General features: G+C 52.2%; 1 protein-coding gene across 2 annotated transcripts; it reads right to left on the bottom strand.

Moving 5' to 3' along the window:
* Nucleotides 1–5,760: 5,760 nt before the first annotated feature.
* On the bottom strand, nucleotides 5,761–23,207 carry SNX27 (sorting nexin 27). Of its 2 annotated transcripts, none has more exons than XM_075582265.1 (11): nucleotides 22,996–23,207; nucleotides 18,895–18,959; nucleotides 18,419–18,523; nucleotides 18,054–18,132; nucleotides 16,795–16,958; nucleotides 16,608–16,697; nucleotides 16,091–16,240; nucleotides 15,809–15,937; nucleotides 15,446–15,505; nucleotides 14,929–14,977; nucleotides 5,761–8,247 (listed from the first exon to the last, which is right to left on the bottom strand). In XM_075582265.1, exons 1-11 carry the CDS (start codon nucleotides 23,171–23,173, stop codon nucleotides 8,207–8,209), a joined length of 1,110 nt encoding a protein of 369 aa, XP_075438380.1. In that variant the 5' UTR covers nucleotides 23,174–23,207; the 3' UTR covers nucleotides 5,761–8,206. The 2 variants fall into 2 exon arrangements, with proteins under 2 accessions (XP_075438380.1, XP_075438379.1); XM_075582264.1 differs by having other exon boundaries at nucleotides 14,915–14,977.
* Nucleotides 23,208–23,443: the final 236 nt, after the last annotated feature.

Here is a 23,443-nt window from a genome sequence, read left to right on the forward strand (position 1 = left end):
ACATTTCTTCCCAGTGTTTTGCGGGCCCCTAAGGGGTTAAAAGTTCTGTTCACAACGCAGGTAGGAGATGGCACACGGGGACACGCCCAACAGGAAGGAAGAACCAGAAACTGGACCCGATCTACTTGTAAATGCGACGTTTATTCTAATGGACCCGGCGGTGTAAATATTTCCAGGAAGGAAAAGCTCATTCCCATCGTGTCACCTGTGAGAGCTGTGTCTGGGGGGGTGACACGTCCTGACACGGGGGGGGGGTGACACGTCCTGACGGGGGGGTGGTGACACGTCTTGACTAGGGTGGTGACAAGTTCTGACTGGAGGGGGGGGACACGTCCTGACGGGGGGGGGGTGACACGTTCTGACTGGGGAGGGGGGGTGACACGTTCTGACTGGAGGGGGTGACACGTTCTGACTGGGGGGGTGACATGTTCTGACTGGGGGGGTGACACGTTCTGACTGGGGGGGTGACACGTTCTGACTGGGGGGGTGACACGTTCTGACGGGGAGTGTGTGACACGTTCTGACTGGGGGAGTGACACGTCCTGACGGGGGGGGGGGGTGACACGTTCTGGCTGGTGGGGGGGTGACACGTCCTGACTGGGGGGAGTGACACGTCCTGACTGGGGGGGGTGACACGTCCTGACTGGGGGGGGGGGTGACACGTCCTGACTGGGGGGATGACACGTTTTGTCTGGGGGGGGGAGGGGTGACACGGACTGACTGGGGGATGGCACGTTCTGTCTGAGGGGGTAACATGTCCTGACTGGGGAGGAAACACGGACTGACTGGGGAGGTGACACGTTCTGACGGGGGGGTGACACGTCCTGACCGGGGGGGTGGGGGGGGTGACATCCTGACCGGGGAGGGGGGGGGGTGGCACGTCCTGACCGGGAAGGGGGGGGTGACCCGTTCTGACCGGGAGCGGTTACACGTTCTGATTGGGGGGTGACACATCCTGACAGGGGGCTGACACGTCCTGACTAGGGGGCTGACACGTTCTGACTGGGGGGCTTACACGTCCTGACTGGGGGGCTGACACGTCCTGACACGTTCTGACTGGGGGGCTGACACGTTCTGACTGGGGGGCTGACACGTTCTGACTGGGGGGCTGACACGTTCTGACTGGGGGGTTGATACGTCCTGACACGTTCTGACTGGGGGGCTGACACGTTCTGACTGGGGGACTGATACGTTCTGATTGGGGGGGTTGACACGTTCTGACCGGGGGGTTGACACGTTCTGACCGGGGGGCTGACACGTTTTGACTGGGGGGTTGACACGTTCTGACCCGGGAGGTGACCTGTTCTGACCGGGGAGGTGACACGTCTGATTGGGGGGGTGACACATCCTGACCAGGGGCTGACACATCCTGACTGGGGGGGTGACACGTTCTGACCAAGGGGGTGACACGTTCTGTACTCTCTGTAGGGGGTAAGTGACCTTCCTATAAAACGTGGGTGTTACAGGGCAGCGTGTGAGGGGGAGTTTTGCACAGTGACTGCCCCACGTCTCTGTATGACACTGGGGAGAGGGGGAGGCTGGCACTGCCACTGCTCATGCTATTTTTGTACATTATATATGGATATATGTGGATGGTGGGAGTGAGGAGAGGGGAGCTCGGCACCACTGCGGTCCTGCAGCTTTTTTCCTTTAACACTTTTCACCAGCAGCACAGCCCGCTGTGAGATGGTGGGTTAGTGAGTGTGAGGGTGGGTTAGTGAGTGTGAGGGAGAGTTAGTGAGTGCCAGGGAGTGTTAGTGAGTGCCAGGGGGAGTTAGTGAGTGTGAGGGGGAGTTTGTGAGTGCGAGGGTGAGTTACTGCCAGGGGGAGTTAGTGAGTACCGGAGTGGGGGGGAGTTTGTGAGTGCCAGGGAGTGTTAGTGAGTGCCAGGGGGAGTTTGTGAATGCCGAGGAGGGGGGGAGTTAGTTAGTGAGTGTGAGGGGGAGTTAGTGAATGCCGAGGAGGGGGGAGTTAGTGAGTGTGAGGGGGTGTTAGTGAGTGCCAGAGGGAGTTAGTGAATGACCAGGTGGGGGTGGAGGAGCTAGTGAGTGCAGGGGGGAGTTGGTGAGTGTGAGCAGGAGTTAGTGAGTGTGAGGGGGTTAGTGAGTGTGGGGAGGAGTTAGTGAGTGTGAGGGGAGTTAGTGAGAAGGTGCAGTAGTCGGGACCTCTATATTACACCACTCTGAAGAACATCGCACCTAATCCACTTCTTTGGTAAACTAATGCAGAGAATTGCAACGAACCCTTCACCGCTAAACTCACGCAGAGCACAAGAAGGCCCCTGTACTGCTGGAAAGCGCCACGGAATGAACCCTATTCAGTGCCCTGCAGAGCATCTACCCGTATACCTATTAACTGCTAGAGATCTGCAGAGCATTGCACAGTAACTGTCACTGCTAGACAAATGCACCGCTCCTGCAGAGCTTTCCATATTAACTCCTTCACTGCCATAAGCCTGCAGAGCAATCCATTAACCCTTCACTGTTAGAGGCCTGCAGAGCATTGCACAGAACCTTCTTCACTGTCCTGCAGAGCATTTATCTCAGAGATGTTCTGCAGGACAGTGTTCCTGTGTCTGCGCCTCGACCTCTTACTGCAGAAAGTAACCCCCAAACAGGTTGTTGGGGCGAGGGTAACCCCAAACAGGGTGTTGGGGCGAGGGTAACCCCAAACAGGGTGTTGGGGCGAGTGTAACCCCAAACAGGGTGTTGGGGCAAGGGTAACCCCAAACAGGGTGTTGGGGCGAGGGTAACCCCAAACAGGGTGTTGGGGCGAGGGTAACCCCAAACAGGGTGTTGGGGCGGCTTTTACATTTGAAGGAGAAAGGGATATTTATCCTGATCTGCTTTAACCCGCGAAGTCCTGGAGGGGCGGCACGGCCGGCGTATAACATACACGTTACCCGGTTGCCGGGCCCTCCAGCGGTGCAGATGTTGGCTGTAATTATACTCAGTACAAACTGCACTAATTAATAAGCCGAAGCAAACGTCCCCCTCGCTGTATATTGGAGGGGAGGGGACAGCTGCCCCCCCCATTTTTTCCCCCCAACTTAAAGCAGCCCTGGGGGTTTGGCTGCAGGTCAGAGGTCACTGCTGGGAACGGTCAGCTGGTTGTTCCAATGCTCAGAAAGAAGAATGAAATGTTTACAGTCTCTGAAAGCTCCCGGATTTGTACAGAACCTTGTGACCCGAAGGAACTTGCTGCCATTTTATCATAAATTCTAGAACGTTCTTTTTTTCTTTGGTTAAAAAGGGGCAGGGAGGGATTAAAGGGGATTTTATTATGATTTAGGGAGGCTTGGGAGGGAGCGGATATAACGGAGACCAATTCCCCATTATATAATGCTTAACTTATTTCTAATTTATTGCGTTTTATTTTGAATAATTTAATTTTTTTCTGTCTAAATGAAATAAATTTGATGAAGAGTCTACGAGCGTTATTTATCTGGCAAGAGACAGTCACGGAGAGAGACAGTCACGGAGAGACACAGTCACAGAGAAAGACGGGGAGACAGAGAGAGAGAAAGACAGTCACAAAGTCACAGACAGACAGTCACAGACAGTGCGACAGAGAGAAAGACAGAGTCACAGACAGAGACAAAGTCAAACAGAGAGAGGCAGTCACAGACAGAGAGACTGTCACGGAGAGACAGAGAGAAACAGTCACAGACAGAGAGAGACACAGTGAGACAGAGAAAGTCACAGACAGATGTGAGACAGTCACAGAGAGACAGACAGACTGAACACCGAGTCACAGACTAATGTAGAGAGACTGTCAGACACAGTAACATACAGCCATATAGACAAAGACTGACACAGTTTATCATTGAAAACATCCTAATTACAGAAGGGGACAATATGTTCTACTATTATTCATTCAGCAAACCCTGGTGATCATTCACTTTGCGTGACTGATATTATACAGTAAGTTACTAAACAATAGTGACCCCTGCAAATGCTTTGTCATGTTTACATGGGTTTAATGTTCTAAGCTTAAAGTCCCTGCAATGATCATGCTTCATTATATAGCAGGCCCGAGTAATGATAAAGCAGGTCAGGACACAAACACTGACCCCTGGCTGCAGGTGCTGAGCCCACATGCACAAACCTCTAGCATGGAGCAGCAGCAGTGGATATGCTTCCCTCTGGTGGTCACAGGTAAGTATGCAGCCTGGACTAGCAGAAGTGGGATTTACAATAGAAATGCAGCAAATAGGAACCACTTGGGGCAAAGAGTTTGCAGATTTCCTTAGAAATCCTCAGATACTATTAGATGCCTGGGTTCCAAAAGTCTCAAATTCCTTTAGTGTATTGTCCTCCGCTGATCCATGAATTCACAATTCTTTCTGGGAAGTACGGCCTCAGATTTCCTGCACTCGCAATATTTCTGGATATATTAGCACGTGGGAGAAAGTGTATAAACCCAGGACTAGCCAACTCCAGTCCTCCAGGCCCACAACAGGTCAGGTTTTCAGAATATCCCATGTACTTTGATGTACTTTATTTGGGAGATGGGATACAAATAAAAGTGTTTTAAAAAGGACAGATAGATGCAGCATTTGATACACGCACTGGGGTAATTCCTTCTGCTGACTTTCCTCTGCTTATTCTCCCCCCATACACACGTATTCACCAATCCCATTGCACGCGCACACAACCCATTTACACTAGAGGTGGGAGTAAGACGTCATTCTCTCCTGTATCCAGCACCACTACTTTATAAGACTCAAAAGTTAAACTCCAGTTTCCAGTATTCGATGGCTGCCTGGTCTCATTGTCCCTTACAGTACATCCATTTATCGCCCCCTCTGTTTATTCCTTCTCTGCATTAGATGGCTATCTTGTTTTTTCGTTTTTTACATCTGTGTAAATCAGTATCACCGGCCTGAAGAGAGAGCTCTCGAAAACGTGTCATATCTATTGTAAAGTCCAAATTTAAAAGGTATCACCTAATACTGAAGTACTCACTCTGCACTATCACGACTGGACTAACACGGCTATTTCTACTTAATTCATGAAAATATCACGGTGTGAGCACGTTCATGTGTCAGACAGGTCTGCGACCCTGCCCTTCCCCCATTATCTTAGCATAGTGCTTCCACTGCAGCAAGGGATTCTGGGAGATAATGGTGAAAAGCAGAGTGGCAGACCTGACATGAATGTGCTCACAAGTAATATTTTCATTTGCTATATGCTGTACGTGGAGTTTTTTTTTATCACTTTTATACCCACCATAACGTGTTTAAGGTGTGGTTGAAACCTATCCCAGCATTACACTGCAAAGTATAACCATCCTCATACTGACGAGATCCAAAAGGTCGAAACAGTGAAACAGGCTATGCACTTTAACCCAGGATGTGCTGATAAGCTGTGTAATCCGACAGCCAGAAGCTTGTACGGGTCCATGTCCAAATGGATTTGAAGCAAAAAGTGACACGTGTGCTCATTTGCATGTCACTTCCCAGAATCCCTTGCGGCAGTGGAAGCACTGTACGCTACAAGATAAAGGGGAAGGGCAGGTTTGCAGACCCTGTATGCTAGGAGATAATGGGGAAAGGCAGGGGGTTGCATATCTGTCCGAGACATGTGAATGTGCTCACAACGTGGTATTTTCATGAAATATCTACAAATATGAACCTCTTTCTTGAGATAATATCCCAGATGGACTCTGGAAGCAGACAAACCTTTGTGGAAACATTCCACTTTCTCCAGGCAAAGAACACAATGAAAAACCACACACACACACAAGGAAAGCAGCATCTTACTCTCATCAATAAATCGATTTATTTAAAAGAATATGTTACAATTAATTACACTAAAGTGACTTTACCAAACAACGTTGGAGTGGTTAGCTCTAGAACAAGAAATTAAAACACTGACAGTGAACGGGGGGGATAGATCTCTTTCTTTTAACTCTTTTCACATTCCTCGAAATCACAAATAAAAAATATAATATACTGCCAGAAGAAAAGGAAAGAAAAAAAAAAAAAGGGGGTTAGATTTCTCAAAAATAAATTAAAACAAAACAGTGTTTAAGAGCCAAGACTCCTCGGTGAAGAGGGGGGATAGAAAAGACATGAGGAAGATGAGGGGGGGTTATAACCCCCGCAGTGCCACAGGAGTCTGCAATTCAGTACACTGGACGTTTCCCCCCACACACACGCGTCACAATGCCGTATAGGCCCCTATGGCAGTGTAGAGGGTATTAGAGTCCCTTCCTTTAGCTGGCGATCTGTTGAGTTATTGCTGTGGGCTCTCTAAAGATGTCACCATTGGAAGATATTGGCTTTGTTCTGGTTTGCAGCTAATTGCCCGTTTCTCTAGGCAGGGATTGGCTTCCATAATTTGAATCCACGGGCCACTGCGATCGTCTGGAAAGGGGGTTGGGTGGAGATAATGTTAACATCCCTCCTAAAAAGGAACACATTGTCCTATAGCAGGGGTGCTTAGCTCCAGTCCTCAAGACACCCCAACAGGTCAGGTTTTCAGAATATTCCAACTTCAGCATAGGTGGCTCAATCAAAGACTGAGCTGCCTGTGCTGAAGCAGTGACTGAGCCACCTTTGCTGAAGCAGGGATATTCTTAAAACCTGACCGGTTGTGGGGGTCTTGAGGATTGGAATTGTGGCCCCTGCCCTATAGGACAAGGCGTATCTCTTCTTTAGATCATATTAAAACACAAGCGGTAGCGCCCAGCTCTCCCTGCCTGTTCCACACACTCGAAACGTCCGTGTCGCAGTTGCTCCGTATTTGTGTAACTATGGGTTACTCGTGTGCGATTCTCATTCGAGAACGCAGAACTGGGAAAAGTAGCCAACATGCGCAGATCGCGCCGCCCGAAACACCGGGAGTCTGCGGTGAGGAAACGCCAGATCCTACAGCTCTCAACAGCTCAAAAATGCATGAGAAAGACAAAGAACAAGGTTGTGAATACTGAAATCCTTCCACAAGGAGAGGCGTGTATACTGCGAAGGGAGAGGGGAGAGGGGCAGTGTGTGCGGGGGACACTCACTGATCACATACTGCTTCAATATGAAATGTAAAAAGGAGGCAGGGATTTTATATACAGGTGCGTGTGCGAGGGCTGACGGTGACGGAGTACTGGCCGCATGCTTCTGTTTGGGGACAGGTCCAATTGAAACGGCAAAGGAAGCAGAAAACTCCAAAGGAGAATACATTTTTATATATATATATATATATATATATATATATATATATATATATATATATATTTTTATATATATATATATATAATATCATTTTTTTGCAGGTAGTAGTGGTACGCCACTAAAGTTAAATGACCTGCTTGGGCGGCCGCACAGGTGAGTGTATATATAAGGGATAAAAAGCAGGCACATCAGTTTTCAGAAAAAAAAAATTATATTTTTATATCAAATTTCTGTAAACATATCAACGTTTGGGATTGAGAAAAGCTCCAGAGACAAAACGTCGAAATGTTTAAATAAATGTGATATTTTTTTTCTCCAAGACCCGCTGTGCCAGCTTCCCAACGCACATACATACGCGCCGACGGAGCCGTGAGGTCAAGGGCCTGAAGCTTCCCCAAATCGCGCTCTGCTTCTATATATGGCTCATGTATGATGCACAGATTTCAATACGACCCCCTCCGCCGGGGGCAGATATATATATATTTGTGCAGCGTTATATTCGCAGTGCTCTCCCGTTCACTCGGTAACTTGGAATCCTGGCATCTTATTTTTTAGTGATCTGTTCTCCCTCCAAAAAGGAACAAAAGATTCAAATGATCTATGTAATTAGGATCCCGGAGTGAGTGGCACTGGAACGGAACCCACGCGCGGGTGGATTTCCGGCTAACACCGCAATCGCCCAGTAGTGTTAGTAGAATCGGAGCCGTGGGTCACACGACGGGTGCAGGAATGGGGATTTGCAGAACGAGACAGGAACACGAGAGGGCTGGATAACATTTACAAAACGAAGTCGCAAATCTGACTGGTTTAAATGGCTCTTAATGAATCCTCCCGCGGGGTTTAGTGCTGGGTCTTAACCACTTCATAGCTGGAAGATGCACTGCGAGCCCTTTCAGCACCGGGAGGGGTTAAACAGTTTGTCTCGTCTTCTTGTTTTAATACAATGAGATGGTTTTCTTTAAATGTTAAATTGTTACGGAGTTCCGCGCGGGGGGGGGGGGGGTCCCAATCCGGGGGCGCCAGGGGGAGTGCTAGGTGCTAGTATCCTTCTGCTGTGATCGGACAATCTGAAAGATGTTCTGTGAAGAGAAAGGGAACAATAATCACACGGAGTAGGCAGCCACGAATAGCGGGAGCAGGCAGCCACGAATAGTGCGATCTGCAGCCACGTATACGGAACACCTGAAGAACAGTTAATCCATCCCGAAACGTTGTGCGTTAATAGTCTTGTATATACTTAACGGTCCCAGGACCCTGTTTATCTTTTACAAGTGATTGTTTGCGGGGAATTCCCGTCAGCAAGATCCCCAGCCCCTGCATATACTTCTACCAGATATACTCTGTTCTGAGCAAATATCATCTCATCTTGGAAGCAAATGTATAGTGATGCAGAATATCCTGCTCTGAAACTACAAAATTAACACGCAGCATGGTCTGATGGTACGGAGCACCTCTATATCTACACCCTTCCACCACCCTCTTTCTCCTTCGAAAAGAAGCCGCGTGAACACATCTCCTCCTGGGCTTGCCAAGAACAAACCCAGAAACGGGGAACCTCCATAGCAGCGTACACGAAGGGAAGACTCTTCCCTCCTCCCTCCCGTACCGTCCAACGTCAAAGTTCACCGCAGGGGAAGATTGGGACACCGTCCTCTGCCCCAGGCCGTCTTGATACAGGGCACATAATCGCTCGGATGGGGATGGGGGGGAAATGGGAACCAGCCCAGCCATTGGGAAACCAGGCTGCCACAGAGGACTGTAGGAAAAGAAAATGGCGGTAAGGAAATTGTCTGTTTCCTGGGCATCTTCCCATGGCAGCACACTATGGGAAATACCACTGCAATGTTCAAAATTATGAGTGGGATTAAGACTGCCGAGTGCAACACCCTCCTACCGAGAGGCCACGCTCGTGGAGCGCGTTTTTATTAGGCACCACCATCGGGTGGTTTAAGTGGAGAAACGATGGCGCGGGCGTTACCACCGCATCTGGAAATATATACCAGTAAGGTTCCTTGCATGTCATGGCCGGTCACTCCCCTATCATCCAAAGCAATGGCCACCAGCAATGACATTTTCCACGTTCGATCTCTTCAACGGGTTCAAACGGAGACGCCATCAAACTATCCCGTTCTAGGAGGAGATGCCAATGTTGAATACTTTCCCGTTACGTGCTATGAATTTCAGCGATGCTCTGACAAACCTAATAAACTTCAGGATGGGCTATCTCAATCTTCTCCCCAAATGTGTCTCTTACCGACCCTGGCCCAGAGAGTTGCGCTTTAAAGGAACTTGAACGGAGACCATCCTCAAACCTTCAGCAGACACCCCAGAACTACTGGAACCCCAGACTCTTCTGGACCAGTTCCCATTATTACAGAAGTAACATTTAAAAAACAAAAAACAAATGTTCTCCATATTGTAGTTGATGGGTTTCTGGCCCCAATAGATTCTCCAGCACCTTGGGCAATATCTCCTTAACGATGCGGCTAGTGAAAGGATTTCAGGGCGTGGACGCCCTCGAGCAGGGGTGCTCAACTCCAGTTCTTAAGCCCTCGAACAGGTCAGGTTTTCAGGATATTCCTGCTTCAGCACAGGTGGCTCAAAGGCAGTCTTCAATGGAACCTCTGAGCCACCTGTGCTGAAGCTGGGATATCCTGAAAACCTGACCTGTTTGGAGGGCTTGAGGACTGGAGTTGAGCCCCCCTGGTCTAGAGGACTTTGTAATAGGCGGTTAGTGTTCAGCTTCTTTGGCGGAGCACAACAGGAGCATATCCAGGAACCCCAACGTTCTTGGGAAGTACGGGCACCAGGATCCCTCTTCCTTTGCAAGACCAGGCGCACGAAGGGAAGAGGAGGAAATACATACACATACACAAGCCAGGGAGCCATTCCACGGAATTGATAAGGTATCTCCTGGCCGTGCCCGTTTTATGGGGTATCTTACAAAAATCCCCAGCACCTTCCTTTGTTCGGAGAGCACGAGCTTGCGCCATTTCTTGCAAATCTGAATACATAATTTCTTCTTCTAATTCCCATTAGGATCCAACTTGGATCAGCTCGGACATTCCCCCGTCCTGACATGCAGAGGTGAAATCGCAGCAAGGTGTGACCTCCACCCGACGCATTTCCAGTATTCCGCGTTTGCGGCTGCGTCGGACACGGTGCTCACCGTCGGATCTACACTCCGCCTGCACTTCTCTCTATTGTTAGACAGATTTTTTTATTAATCAATACAAAAGGATGGATACAAACTAAGACAAATTTAAAATAGTAAATATAATACATGAGAACATTGCTTTTCTGTGCACAACAAGAGAATACGTTTCCTTACAACAATTACGCAATACATTGTACATATGGCCAATCATACTTTGTATAACACTATATAACAAAGTGTGATCCACTAATTAATGGGTCTCTGATTTCTCCCCCCCCCCCCCTCAAAAAACCCCTACGTTTGAGCTCTTTTCAATATAATTACGAACGTCTCCCCTATGGGCGTGCAGAACAGCTGGGAATTTGGCTTTAGCTGTGATATGAGGGGAGATTAAGGTGTTTGCCCAGAGTGGCTGATAAAAATAAATAAAAAAGACGCCCCTTTAGCAATTAAGGGCAGTCTTTACCTCATGAAAGTGCCCAGCAATGTGAGTGAGAACGAAGACACTGGTTTTGCAGAAACATGGTTACGTTTTGGAGCAATGTATTTAAATCTGCCGCAGTTTCTCTTCCTACTACAAGTGATTTATACCGCAGTGGGGAGATGTATGTCCTTTAGAAACTTCATGTGTAGAAACCCCACATATGGGCAGCGTTAGCAAATGCCAGAACGGGTTATCGCACTATTTCAGTGACGGCGTGAACACCAGAACGGTGCGATATCCGACACTATATGAAGGTGTCCATGGCACCATGAGATTCGTTTCAGCGACTTCTATGAGGGTTGGATTGCAAGGAAGATCTGGGAAGTGAATTCCAGGCTTTATAACGATTTCCCATTTATTATCTGCCTTATGTAGAATAATAGGTCAGGGAAAGTTTGTACAAGGTGTATCGCAGAATGACATTCTGTCCCAGAATCCCCGCCGTTCGGTAGTAGCAGGTTTCCATAGGGCCTGGCTTCATATAAACAGAAGTAGATAATATTGAGGGATTCCAGTTTAATCTGAAAAAAACGACTATCTGATCACCTTGCGCTTTCAGTTACAACCGATACACGATGGAAATGTAGCTTCCTTTCCTAATAAATGCTACATCTTGTGGCGACCTAGGAAACAAAGGTACCACAAGGGGGGGGGGGGAGGGAAAGGGGGGTATAGGAACTAAACAAAACGTTTATATATCCCATACCCTGTGTTTTTTTGTAGATTACTATTAAAGATTTATTATTTTGGTTTTTACCACTCATTATGACTGGCTGTATAGGATAATTGATATCCTGGATTAATGTTGTTATCTCCCAACTAATTACTACACAAGGGCAATATTTGAGGGTTTCTTGTGGTGGGAGGATTTGCTTCACTCCTCACCTCCAATGTGTATATAGATTCAGTATATTCCTCCAAGCACCTTGTTTTTTCACTTAAGACATCAATTTATTAGGAGAGCGGTAGATTTCAATATACAGTATTTGTTATACCACTGGATAACTGCCCGATCCGGGTCTCAGGTGATCCACCCTGGCGTGTGCAGTATTAAATCAGCACCACAAGAGCTGTAGCTCCGGAGAGGGAATCGGAGCGCTCTTCCCACTATTTATCATCCAGCCATGAAGTTGAAGTGCTCACAAGATGGTCTGGACATGATATTCCAGCCGCCATGATGGCGCTCTAGCAAAGTGCAGAACAACCGATATCCCCCATAATCCACAGCCTTGCTTTAACCAGGACCACCAGCTCGGTAATGATCTCGGTGCTGTGGCACGGCTGTATGGACAAGCTTTTCATGGAAAGGACGATCCATATATATATTGGCACTTGGAGGTACGCGCGCGTCCCCACAGATGCCAGGTAATCTCGTCTTTAAAGTACGATTATAATAGGTGTTAAAAACATCCAACACTTCCTTACAAAAACAGCAAAACGCTGGCTTTTGCAAAGAAATGGATTGAAATCATATTCCCGTCCGTTTCCGATGCTGGAACTTGGAGCAAGACGTTCTTTCATATCTGCCCGGTAACATTGTCCCATAATGCTCGAGTCTTCAAGGTATTCTGCGTGACCCTTTATCTTACAAAAATGGGAAGAGGTGAGGGACCCACTGGGGGAAAAAAAAAAGGGGGCATCGCAGCCCCCGACCGGCATAGAAACCGGAGATTAACCACCGACCTTCAGGAGGAAAACGCAGCCAACTCCTCGGCTTAAATAGCTGGAGCAGAGAACAATGGCAGACGCCAGGCAGCCTTATAAAACGGCAACCTGGCCTATAAGCCTTTGCTAAAGAAAGCCTTTGGGCGCCTAGAAACTTCCGCTGCCTCTTCTCATGGAATTTACTTGCCAACTTTTATCTCAAACAAATGAGAAAATGGAATCCAGATGTACCCTATATAGTACTCCCCCCCCCCTATATAATACTCCCTCCCCCCTATATAGAGCAAAACACATTTTTAGATGCAAAAGCCAACTCCGTTCTTCAGCCGGCGGCCGTCGCCGCCTCACATGCTGCCGATCTGACGGGTGAATAAAATCACATAAAAACGTATATAATCAAGAGACTCCCGACATCAAATCCTGTCACAAAAAGGCACGTCCGACTCTTAATACCCATGTTAGGCTTCCCGAGGGCACCGCTGGATTACAGGCTGCTCCAGCTGGGACCAAGTTGTCCCCATTGTCCGATCCATCGGATCCTCGAACAGATCCGTCTTCACCCAGAATCGCTTTCTTAGACACGTGGACGACAACATCTCCCCAAAGAATATTCCCGCAAAGCGCACTCAAATATTTTACCGTGCTCCCCTAGACTAATATGAGGGATAGGAAACAATGGCGGATTCCGGCGCAACTGCGCATGTCTGACTCAGAGAGGCTGCTGGGATCTTCAAATTTTACCGTGCTCCCCTAGACTAATATGAGGGATAGTGTGATGATAATGGCGTGCTCAGTCTGTAGAGACCAGGGAAATGCGGTCCAAATGTCCAGCGACCCCCAACAGGGGGGACCTTACAAAGTGAAAACATGGAACAGACAAGCACAGCCTGTAACAATACATGTAATGTATACAAATAGCAACAATAACTGCTCACGTACATGCGAGTACAACTCGACAGGTGTAGTGGGCAGTGCGGGTACCGACACCTCCGCGGTGGGCTCGATCACCCGGTGGGCAAGGATTTGAACCCTGGCCGGCATCCTGCACCGGATCTCGGGAGTCCCGAAGTCTCGCGGGATTCCTCCGACGTCACTTCCGGGTATGCGCGCGCGCAATGTACACCACAGCTCTGCTCTCCTCCTCTCCTCGGCGTCCGTCGCTCAAGTGAGAGATCAGGATCTCTTCGGGTGTGTGCCTCAGTCCTTGGCGCTCCCTCCAAACCATTAAACGCTACGCGTTTCACTCTTTAGGGGGCTTCTTCCTTATGAAACGGATACGTGATGGAATCGTCTTAGACCAGAAATCCTTGGGTCTTAATTCACCTTCTTCTGGGGACAGCAAGCGCCTTATCGAGGCGGATTCCAGGAATGTCCGTTTCTGACCGTGCATCTTCATGGCTTCCCGAGTCCGACCATTGGCTCTTGAACAAATAATTGTAACCAATTTATGAACCCGGCACTTAATTATTTTGTGTGGATTCCTTAACATGGAGGACACAGGGGCCCGGCCGAGTCCTCTGGCACCGCAGCTCCCACAATCCCTTCAGAACGGCAGCTTACTCTGACGTGGAGGTCTCCTTAGGCCGGGAGCGGAAATATCCAGCTTTCCTGGCACACAGAAAATACCATTAGGGGTCCCCCTGTATGGAGCCAAGTGAATGATTGTTGGGATCCTTGTGGGTGGGTCGCCCCAGCCGGGTGTGAAATAACAGGACAGTATTCAGAGAAGTCCGATAATCAATCTCAACTGGTCCCATAGACTCAATCCCGCCATTAGGGACAGACCGGGCTAGGGAACCAGTGACCCCACTGGAAGGGGCACGCAGGACCCATCAGGGCAGTCACCTGAAAAGAAGAATCCAGGAGGGGGGCAAAGGCAATCCCAGACAGCACCTTCATCCTTATACAGGTTACGGGAGGGGAAGAGGGGAGCTTCAGCGGCTCCCTTTCCCAAACATCTCTGCTCCTCATACCTTCTTAAAGGACGAGGGAGATCCTGCTTCAGGCCATCCCAGATATGCAATGGCTGCCTCTACTCTACTGGGCTGATATATCTAGAGTAAGCATCACCCTCCCCGGGCAAGAGAGGGGTCTCTAAAGCGATGGGCAACCGCGGCCAGATTAGGTCGCCCACCGACTCCTGTAAGCGGCCACGGCAGGAAGGAGTTTCGACATCTAGCTCTACCACCAGGCCGGGACCGATGGACGGATATCCTCCCTGCCGTGAACTTTGACATTAGTCACTACCGGAAGGGGAAGATGTGTCTTCCTATTGTGTGAGCTGCCATGGGAAGGCACCCAGGAATCTAGAGTTACCCGGAGCAGAGAGGGAGTCATGTGTCCTTTCTATTATACTGGCTCGCAGTCGCATGACAATGGAAGTGACAGCGTGTCAGGACAGCTCAATAGAGGTGGGTCCCCTCCCTGGGGCACAGGTTACCTTGCTGCACGTACTGTCATCACTGCAGTTCTTGTTGTCTTTATCTGTCGCTTCCTCTTCCACCTACGGAGAAGAGATGGATCTGTGAGGGGCCCAGCCTCCCGCCCAGCACCCAACCTGCACTTCTACCCTACGCCCAAAGAACGCCCATCGTTCACCCAGACAGCACCCAACATGCAGACATTAAGACCGTATCCAACCTCCTGCTCACAACCTGCTCCATCCCTACTCCCACCAAGCACCCATAGCAATGAGAGGCAGCACCCACCTCCCACTCAGCATCCAGGTCTGGGGGCAGCACCCACCCGGCTCACAACCATCACCCAACATAGACACCATGTGAGAGGCAACACACAAACAGCTCTCTACAAACTCCCACCCAGCGCCCATGCCAAGGAGAACGCAACGCAATGCCCATGCAAGGGAGACCACAACGTAATGCCCATGCCAGGGAGACCACAACGTAATGCCCATGCCAGGGAGACCGCAACGTAATGCCCATGCCCGAGAGAAAGAATCACGGGGAATTACCTCTTTCCTCCACTTCAGCTCACAGAAAACCCGCTCGAAACATTCGTGCATGTAGTTAAACTGAGGGAGAGAAGGGACAGGGGTGAGAGGGAGAGAAGGGACAGGGGTGAGAGGGAGAGAAGGGACAGGGGTGAGAGGGAGAGAAGGGACAGGGGTCAGAGGGAGAGAAGGGACAGGGGTCAGAGGGAGAGAAGGGACAGTGGTCAGAGTGGGAGATGGGGTGGGTCCAGGCCTGACCCCAACTCACACTGACCATTAAGAGGCCCCGACATTATAAACAGCAGAGAGGTTTAATTTTAACCCTTCATTGCCGGAGCTGCACAGGGCAGCAGAGGGCAGGGACCGTGCTCCCTTCATACTCACGTAGGGAGTGAAGATTTTAACCCACCGGGGTTTCTTCTCACCCCGGGCGTACTCGAAGCAGAACGCCATGCCCTCTTCGTCTGTGTCCCACCTCTGCATCTCGTCCCATTCAAAGGCGATAACCTGATTCTGCAACAAGGAATCAGCCATCACTGAGCAGAGCGCATGAGTGTTATACAGGGGCTGCCGAGGCACACGCAGGAAGCGAGTGTTATACAGGGGCTGTGCAAGACACACGCACGAGGGCAGTGTTATACAGGGGCTGTGCGACCCCCCCCGTACCTCCAGCTGCCCCTCCTCGGTGCAGGCGAGCAGTTTGAAGTGCTTGATGCTGATGGCCGTTATTACGTGTCCCTTCCTGCGGGAGTCACAGGAGCAGTGCGGGAACATGATCTCGTTGTATCCGTCACAGCTGCGCAGCATGTTCAGGTACTGAGGGGGGGGGGGGGGGGAGAGAAGAGAGAGGCGGCTGAGAAGGGGAGAGGGCGATACGCGAGGTGCTATACCCGGCCCCAGCTCACACGGACACAGATCTTTTGCACCGAGCACAAAGCCCCGAGCTACACTGATGCGAAGAGGATGAAAATACTGCAATCTGCCCCCATTCTTCTCCCCACAGAGACCAATAAAGACCTCAGTCTACCCCAGGGCCTAATACAGGTCAGGGTTTCAGGATATCCCTGCTTCAGCACAGCTGGCTCAGGGCTATCCTGAAACCCTGACCTGTTGGTGGCCCTTGAGGACAGAGTTGCCCACCCCTGACCCAACACCAGATGTCGGTCCGGCAGACGAGCCTCACCATCAGCATCTTGCGCTGCTGACAAATCATTCCCGCGGCAGATACCGTGTGCTCGGCCTTGATGTATCCTCTCTGCACATCGTCCACGGCCTGGGGGGCGGGAGAGAGCAGGGCGTTTGCGGTCAGTTATCACCTTTTCCGCCGGCTGCGGCCGCTGGTCTACACGCCGCTGACCCCGGCGCAGTACCTGGTGGAAGAAGTAGGCGACGGCCAGGTCGTTGTCCTTCAGCAGCGCCTCTTCCTCGGTGGTGAAGAGCCACTTTCTGACAGTCAGGCAGGTCCCGGGCACGGCGGAGGTATAATTCTGTACGTACAGCTTGTGGGGGAACTCGTTGGGTGCAAGCTTCCGGACTGCGGGGGGAAACCAGAGGCCGAAGGTTAACCTCATCACTGCCAGCCAACCCCCCACCCCTCGTATATTGACTGGACCTGAAAATTGTATTGTACGGGGAGCGCAGGTTCTGCGTGCATTATCCATCACTGCGGGACACCATTTGACACATTCGTGGGGAGGACCGTACATCTGCCCCCCCCCCCCCATCCCCCACCCTCCACCTAAGTGCCACATCCAGAAAACACAGGCGTTTTGGAGGGATATCCCCAGAGAAACCATCCCAAGCACGCTGCTCCCACATGGCCATGAGTAATGGCACGGTCCATTTAATGCTATTATTGTATCCTACCACTTATTGGACAGTTATATATTGTTGCACTATGTATGCATTTCTTTTTATATTCCATACATGAACCTGCGCTCCCCAAACACCATTTTCCCTTCCACGGGGATCTCATCGGGCCAAGCAGCATACCCGCCACTGCATTGCATTACTATCCACAGTGATGTGTTTCCACTTTTCTAAGAGAATTCTCTCTATTCATATCGGCTGGACACCCGGTTCTCTCTCTCCGGCATGCAGCGTTACGCCTGCGGAGCGTTCTCGCCCTCGCTACCCGCACCGCTTCTAACTGCCATTGTAGTGATGTTCATAAAATAATAGAATATATTTGGATGATAAAAACGCCATTAACCTCTTTGCTGCCGGACAATCGGGCGATGCATTTTTCTGGCCTCGTGTCTCTGCAGAAACCTGAACGTCTGAGATATTATAACAGGCGGATTGTTTGATGGTATATACGGCTGTTTCTGCTTTAGGTGAATGTATAGGGTTGGGGTGCAGGAGCGGCTCAGGACTCGGAGAACAATGGCGCCGAGTGTGAAGCGGGGGAACCTGGTTATATTCCCGGTGTCAGCTCCTTGTGGCCAAGCCACTATCTCCCTGTGCCTCAGGCACTAGAAACAGATTGTAAGCTCTGCGGGGTAGGGGCTCGTTCTTTGTACAGCGCTGCACCCAGTGTCGGTGCAATAGAAGGGAACAATGAATTATTAATAGGATGAGGGTGTGTGGGATCAAATGAACGTCTGGAAAACTAAATCAATCCACTGACCGAAGGAGTGATTGATGACCTCGAACAAGGCAAAGTAATTGGCTGTGATTCCGTCCATCCCGATTTTGGCAGCAAGAGCCTGAGGGGATAAAAGCAGAGTGACGCGGGGAAGTTGGCCAGAGGTGCTGCCCACCCCCCGGGCTGAGGGAGAGCTGCGCCCTGTCATCCCCTCCCCCCACACCCCCTGGGCTGAGGGAGAGCTGCGCCCTGTCACCCCCCGGGCTGAGGGAGAGCTGCGCTCTGTCATCCCCTCCCCCCCACAGTCCCTGGGCTGAGGGAGAGATGCACGGCCCCCGGGCTGAGGGAGAGCTGCGCCCTGTCACCCCCCCACCCCCCAGGCTGAGGGAGAGCTGCGCGCCCCGTACCTGGTACACCTGGTCCGTTGTGCTGTTCTTCTTCACTCGGACAGTCACGGTGGTTTTGTCGGGTAAAGCCACGCGGAGCTCCACATCCGACACACCGTTGTAATTCTGCAGAGAGTTTAGAAGGTGGCGTCACTGCACTGCACCCCCCCACCACGTGTCACTGCACAGCACCCCCCCACCGCCGTGTCACTGCACTGCACCCCCCCACCGCGTGTCACTGCAGAGCACCCCCCCACCGCCGTGTCACTGCACTGCACCCACCCTCACTGCTGTGTCACTGCACTGCACCCGCCCTCACTGCCGTGACACTGCACCCCCCCACTGCTGTCACTGCACTGCACCCGCCCTCACTGCTGTGACACTGCACTCCCCCCACTGCGGTGTCACTGCACAGCACCCCCCACCGCCGTGTCACTGCACAGCACCCCCCACCCACTGCGTGCTACACATGGACCATTGCAAAATAGTCTCCTTACCTCATCCGATTCGGAGAGAAACTCCTGCATTATGTCGCTCTCTCCGATTACTCGTATGGAGCAAACTGAAGTGAACACAGAGAAGTCAGACAGGACCCCCCGTGTGTGAGATTCTCCTCCCCCCACCAACACTCCCCTCTCCACCTATCTCCCTACTCTCTCCCCCCCTGCAGCCCCCCCTTCCCTCTCCCCGACCTTCCCTTTCTCCAGGTATTTCTCTCGCCCCCCCCCCTTCTCCAGGTATTCCACTTTCCCAACCCTCCCCCCCTCCCCTTTCTCCAGCTATTTCTCTCGCCCCCCCCCCCCTTCTCCAGGTATTCCACTTTCCCAACCCTCCCCCCTCCCCTTTCTCCAGGTATTTCTTTCGCCCTCTCCCCTCCCTCCACCCCCCACCCCATCTCCAGGTATTCCTCTTGCCCACCCCTCCCTTTTCTCCAGGTATTCCTCTCACCCCCTCACCTTTCTCCAGGTATTCCTCTCACTTCCCTCCCTCCAGGTATTCCTCCCCTCCCTCCAGGTATTCCCCCCTCCCTCCCCTTTCTCCAGGTATTCCCTCCCTCCTCCAGGTATTCCTCTCACCCCCTCCCTCCAGGTATTCCTCCCGTCCCTCACCTTTCTCTAGGTATTCCTCTCACCCCCTCCCTCCCCTTTCTCCAGATATTCCTCTCACCTCCCTCCAGGTATTCCTCCCCCCCCTCCCCTTTCTCCAGGTATTCCTTCCCTCCCTCCAGGTATTCCCATCCCCTCCCCCCCTCCCTCACCTTTCTCCATGTATTCCTCTCACCCCCTCCCTCCCCTTTCTCCAGGTATTCCTTCCCTCCCTCCAGGTATTCCCCTCCCCCCCTCCCTCCCTCACCTTTCTCCAGGTATTCCTCTCACCCCTCCCTCCCCTTTCTCCAGGTATTCCTCTCACCCCCTCCCTCCCCTTTCTCCAGGTATTCCTCTCACCCCCTCCCTCACCTTTCTCCAGGTATTCCTCTCACCCCCTCCCTCCCCTTTCTCCAGGTATTCCCCTCCCCCCTTTCTCCAGGTATTCCTCTCACCCCCTCCCTCCCCTTTCTCCAGGTATTCCTCTCACCCCCTCCCTCCCCTTTCTCCAGGTATTCCTCTCACCCCCTCCCTCACCTTTCTCCAGGTATTCCTTCCTCCCTCCAGGTATTCCCCTCCCCCCCTCCCTCACCTTTCTCCAGGTATTCCTTCCCTCCCTCCAGGTATTCCCCTCCCCCCCTCCCTCACCTTTCTCCAGGTATTCCTTCCCTCCCTCCAGGTATTCCCCTCCCCCCCCCCCTCCCTCACCTTTCTCCAGGTATTCCTTCCCTCCCTCCAGGTATTCCCCTCCCCTGCCCCCCTCCTCACCTTTCTCCAGGTATTCCTTCCCTCCCTCCAGGTATTCCCCTCCCCTCCCCCACCTTTCTCCAGGTATTCCTTCCCTCCCTCCAGGTATTCCCCTCCCCTCCCCCCCTCCCTCCCTCACCTTTCTCCAGGTATTCCTTCCCTCCCTCCAGGTATTCCCCTCACCTCCCCCCTCCCTCACCTTTCTCCAGGTATTCCTCTCACCTCCCCCCCTCCCTCACCTTTCTCCAGGTATTCCTCCCCCCCCTCACCTTTCTCCAGTTATTCCTCCCCCCCCCTCACCTTTCTCCAGTTATTCCTCCCCCCCCCTCACCTTTCTCCAGTTATTCCTCCCCCCCCCCTCACCTTTCTCCAGGTATTCCTCCCCCCCCTCACCTTTCTCCAGTTATTCCTCCCCACCCCCTCACCTTTCTCCAGGTATTCCTCCCCACCCCCTCACCTTTCTCCAGGTATTCCTCCCCCCCCCCTCACCTTTCTCCAGGTATTCCTCCCCCCCCCTCACCTTTCTCCAGGTATTCCTCCCCCCCCTCACCTTTCTCCAGGTATTCCTCCCCCCCCTCACCTTTCTCCAGGTATTCCTCCCCCCCTCACCTTTCTCCAGGTATTCCTCCCCCCCCTCACCTTTCTCCAGGTATTCCTCCCCACCCCCTCACCTTTCTCCAGGTATTCCTCCCCCCCCTCACCTTTCTCCAGGTATTCCTCCCCCCCCTCACCTTTCTTCAGGTATTCCTCCCCCCCCCTCACCTTTCTCCAGGTATTCCTCCCCCCCCTCACCTTTCTCCAGGTATTCCTCCCCCCCCACCTCACCTTTCTCCAGGTATTCCTCCCCCCCCTCACCTTTCTCCAGGTATTCCTCCAGCCCCTCACCTTTCTCCAGGTATTCCTCTCACCTCCCTCCAGGTATTCCTCCCCCCCCTCACCTTTCTCCAGGTATTCCTCTCACCTCCCTCCAGGTATTCCTCCCCCCCCTCACCTTTCTCCAGGTATTCCTCCCCCCCCTCACCTTTCTCCAGGTATTCCTCCCCCCCCTCACCTTTCTCCAGGTATTCCTCTCACCTCCCTCCAGGTATTCCTCCCCCCCCTCACCTTTCTCCAGGTATTCCTCCCCCCCCCCTCACCTTTCTCCAGGTATTCCTCCCCCCCCCCTCACCTTTCTCCAGGTATTCCTCCCCCCCCTCACCTTTCTCCAGGTATTCCTCTCACCTCCCTCCAGGTATTCCTCCCCCCCTCACCTTTCTCCAGGTATTCCTCCCCCCCCTCACCTTTCTCCAGGTATTCCTCCCCCCCCCACCTTTCTCCAGGTATTCCTCCCCCCCCTCACCTTTCTCCAGGTATTCCTCTCACCTCCCTCCAGGTATTCCTCCCCCCCTCACCTTTCTCCAGGTATTCCTCCCCCCCCCTCACCTTTCTCCAGGTATTCCTCCCCCCCCCCTCACCTTTCTCCAGGTATTCCTCCCCCCCCTCACCTTTCTCCAGGTATTCCTCCAGCCCCTCACCTTTCTCCAGGTATTCCTCTCACCTCCCTCCAGGTATTCCTCCCCCCCCTCACCTTTCTCCAGGTATTCCTCTCACCTCCCTCCAGGTATTCCTCCCCCCCCTCACCTTTCTCCAGGTATTCCTCCCCCCCCTCACCTTTCTCCAGGTATTCCTCCCCCCCCTCACCTTTCTCCAGGTATTCCTCTCACCTCCCTCCAGGTATTCCTCCCCCCCCTCACCTTTCTCCAGGTATTCCTCCCCCCCCCCTCACCTTTCTCCAGGTATTCCTCCCCCCCCCTCACCTTTCTCCAGGTATTCCTCCCCCCCTCACCTTTCTCCAGGTATTCCTCTCACCTCCCTCCAGGTATTCCTCCCCCCCTCACCTTTCTCCAGGTATTCCTCCCCCCCCTCACCTTTCTCCAGGTATTCCTCCCCCCCCCACCTTTCTCCAGGTATTCCTCCCCCCCTCACCTTTCTCCAGGTATTCCTCTCACCTCCCTCCAGGTATTCCTCCCCCCCTCACCTTTCTCCAGGTATTCCTCCCCCCCCCTCACCTTTCTCCAGGTATTCCTCCCCCCCCCTCACCTTTCTCCAGGTATTCCTCCCCCCCCTCACCTTTCTCCAGGTATTCCTCCAGCCCCTCACCTTTCTCCAGGTATTCCTCTCACCTCCCTCCAGGTATTCCTCCCCCCCCTCACCTTTCTCCAGGTATTCCTCTCACCTCCCTCCAGGTATTCCTCCCCCCCCTCACCTTTCTCCAGGTATTCCTCCCCCCCCTCACCTTTCTCCAGGTATTCCTCCCCCCCCCTCACCTTTCTCCAGGTATTCCTCTCACCTCCCTCCAGGTATTCCTCCCCCCCCTCACCTTTCTCCAGGTATTCCTCCCCCCCCCCCTCACCTTTCTCCAGGTATTCCTCCCCCCCCTCACCTTTCTCCAGGTATTCCTCCCCCCCCCTCACCTTTCTCCAGGTATTCCTCTCACCTCCCTCCAGGTATTCCTCCCCCCCTCACCTTTCTCCAGGTATTCCTCCCCCCCTCACCTTTCTCCAGGTATTCCTCCCCCCCCCACCTTTCTCCAGGTATTCCTCCCCCCCCTCACCTTTCTCCAGGTATTCCTCTCACCTCCCTCCAGGTATTCCTCCCCCCTCACCTTTCTCCAGGTATTCCTCCCCCCCCCTCACCTTTCTCCAGGTATTCCTCCCCCCCCCCTCACCTTTCTCCAGGTATTCCTCCCCCCCCTCACCTTTCTCCAGGTATCCCCCCCCCCCTCACCTTTCTCCAGGTATTCCTCCAGCCCTCTCCGCCGTGCGTCCAGCTGCTGCTCGGATAAGGAGAACGGCCACTTCCCGGGCAGCCGTGGGAAGGTGAAGTTGGCGAATTCTCGTTTCAGGTTCTGGTTGAGTATGGCAAACTCGCGGTATCGCTTGGAGCAGAGCTGCCTACCTGCCATGTACACGTTATACACCTGCAGCAGGGGCACACAGCGCCGGCGTTACCATATATACAGATCATTTACAATCACCCAGAACATAGGTTGGTGCAAAAAGTGGAATACATCCCGTCCCGGTTCAGAAACGAACTGTCACCAAGCCCTGAAATGATAACGTGAGCGGTGTCCCAACTCTCACACCCGCTGTTCTGGGTGACATATATTGTCTATTACGGTGTTTGTCTCATGCCCACACGTGGGGAGGGGGTGGGGGGGAGAGAGGCGTGGATC

Source organism: Ascaphus truei, unplaced genomic scaffold (assembly GCF_040206685.1).
Source record: "Ascaphus truei isolate aAscTru1 unplaced genomic scaffold, aAscTru1.hap1 HAP1_SCAFFOLD_2093, whole genome shotgun sequence".
Lineage (NCBI taxonomy): Eukaryota > Metazoa > Chordata > Amphibia > Anura > Ascaphidae > Ascaphus > Ascaphus truei.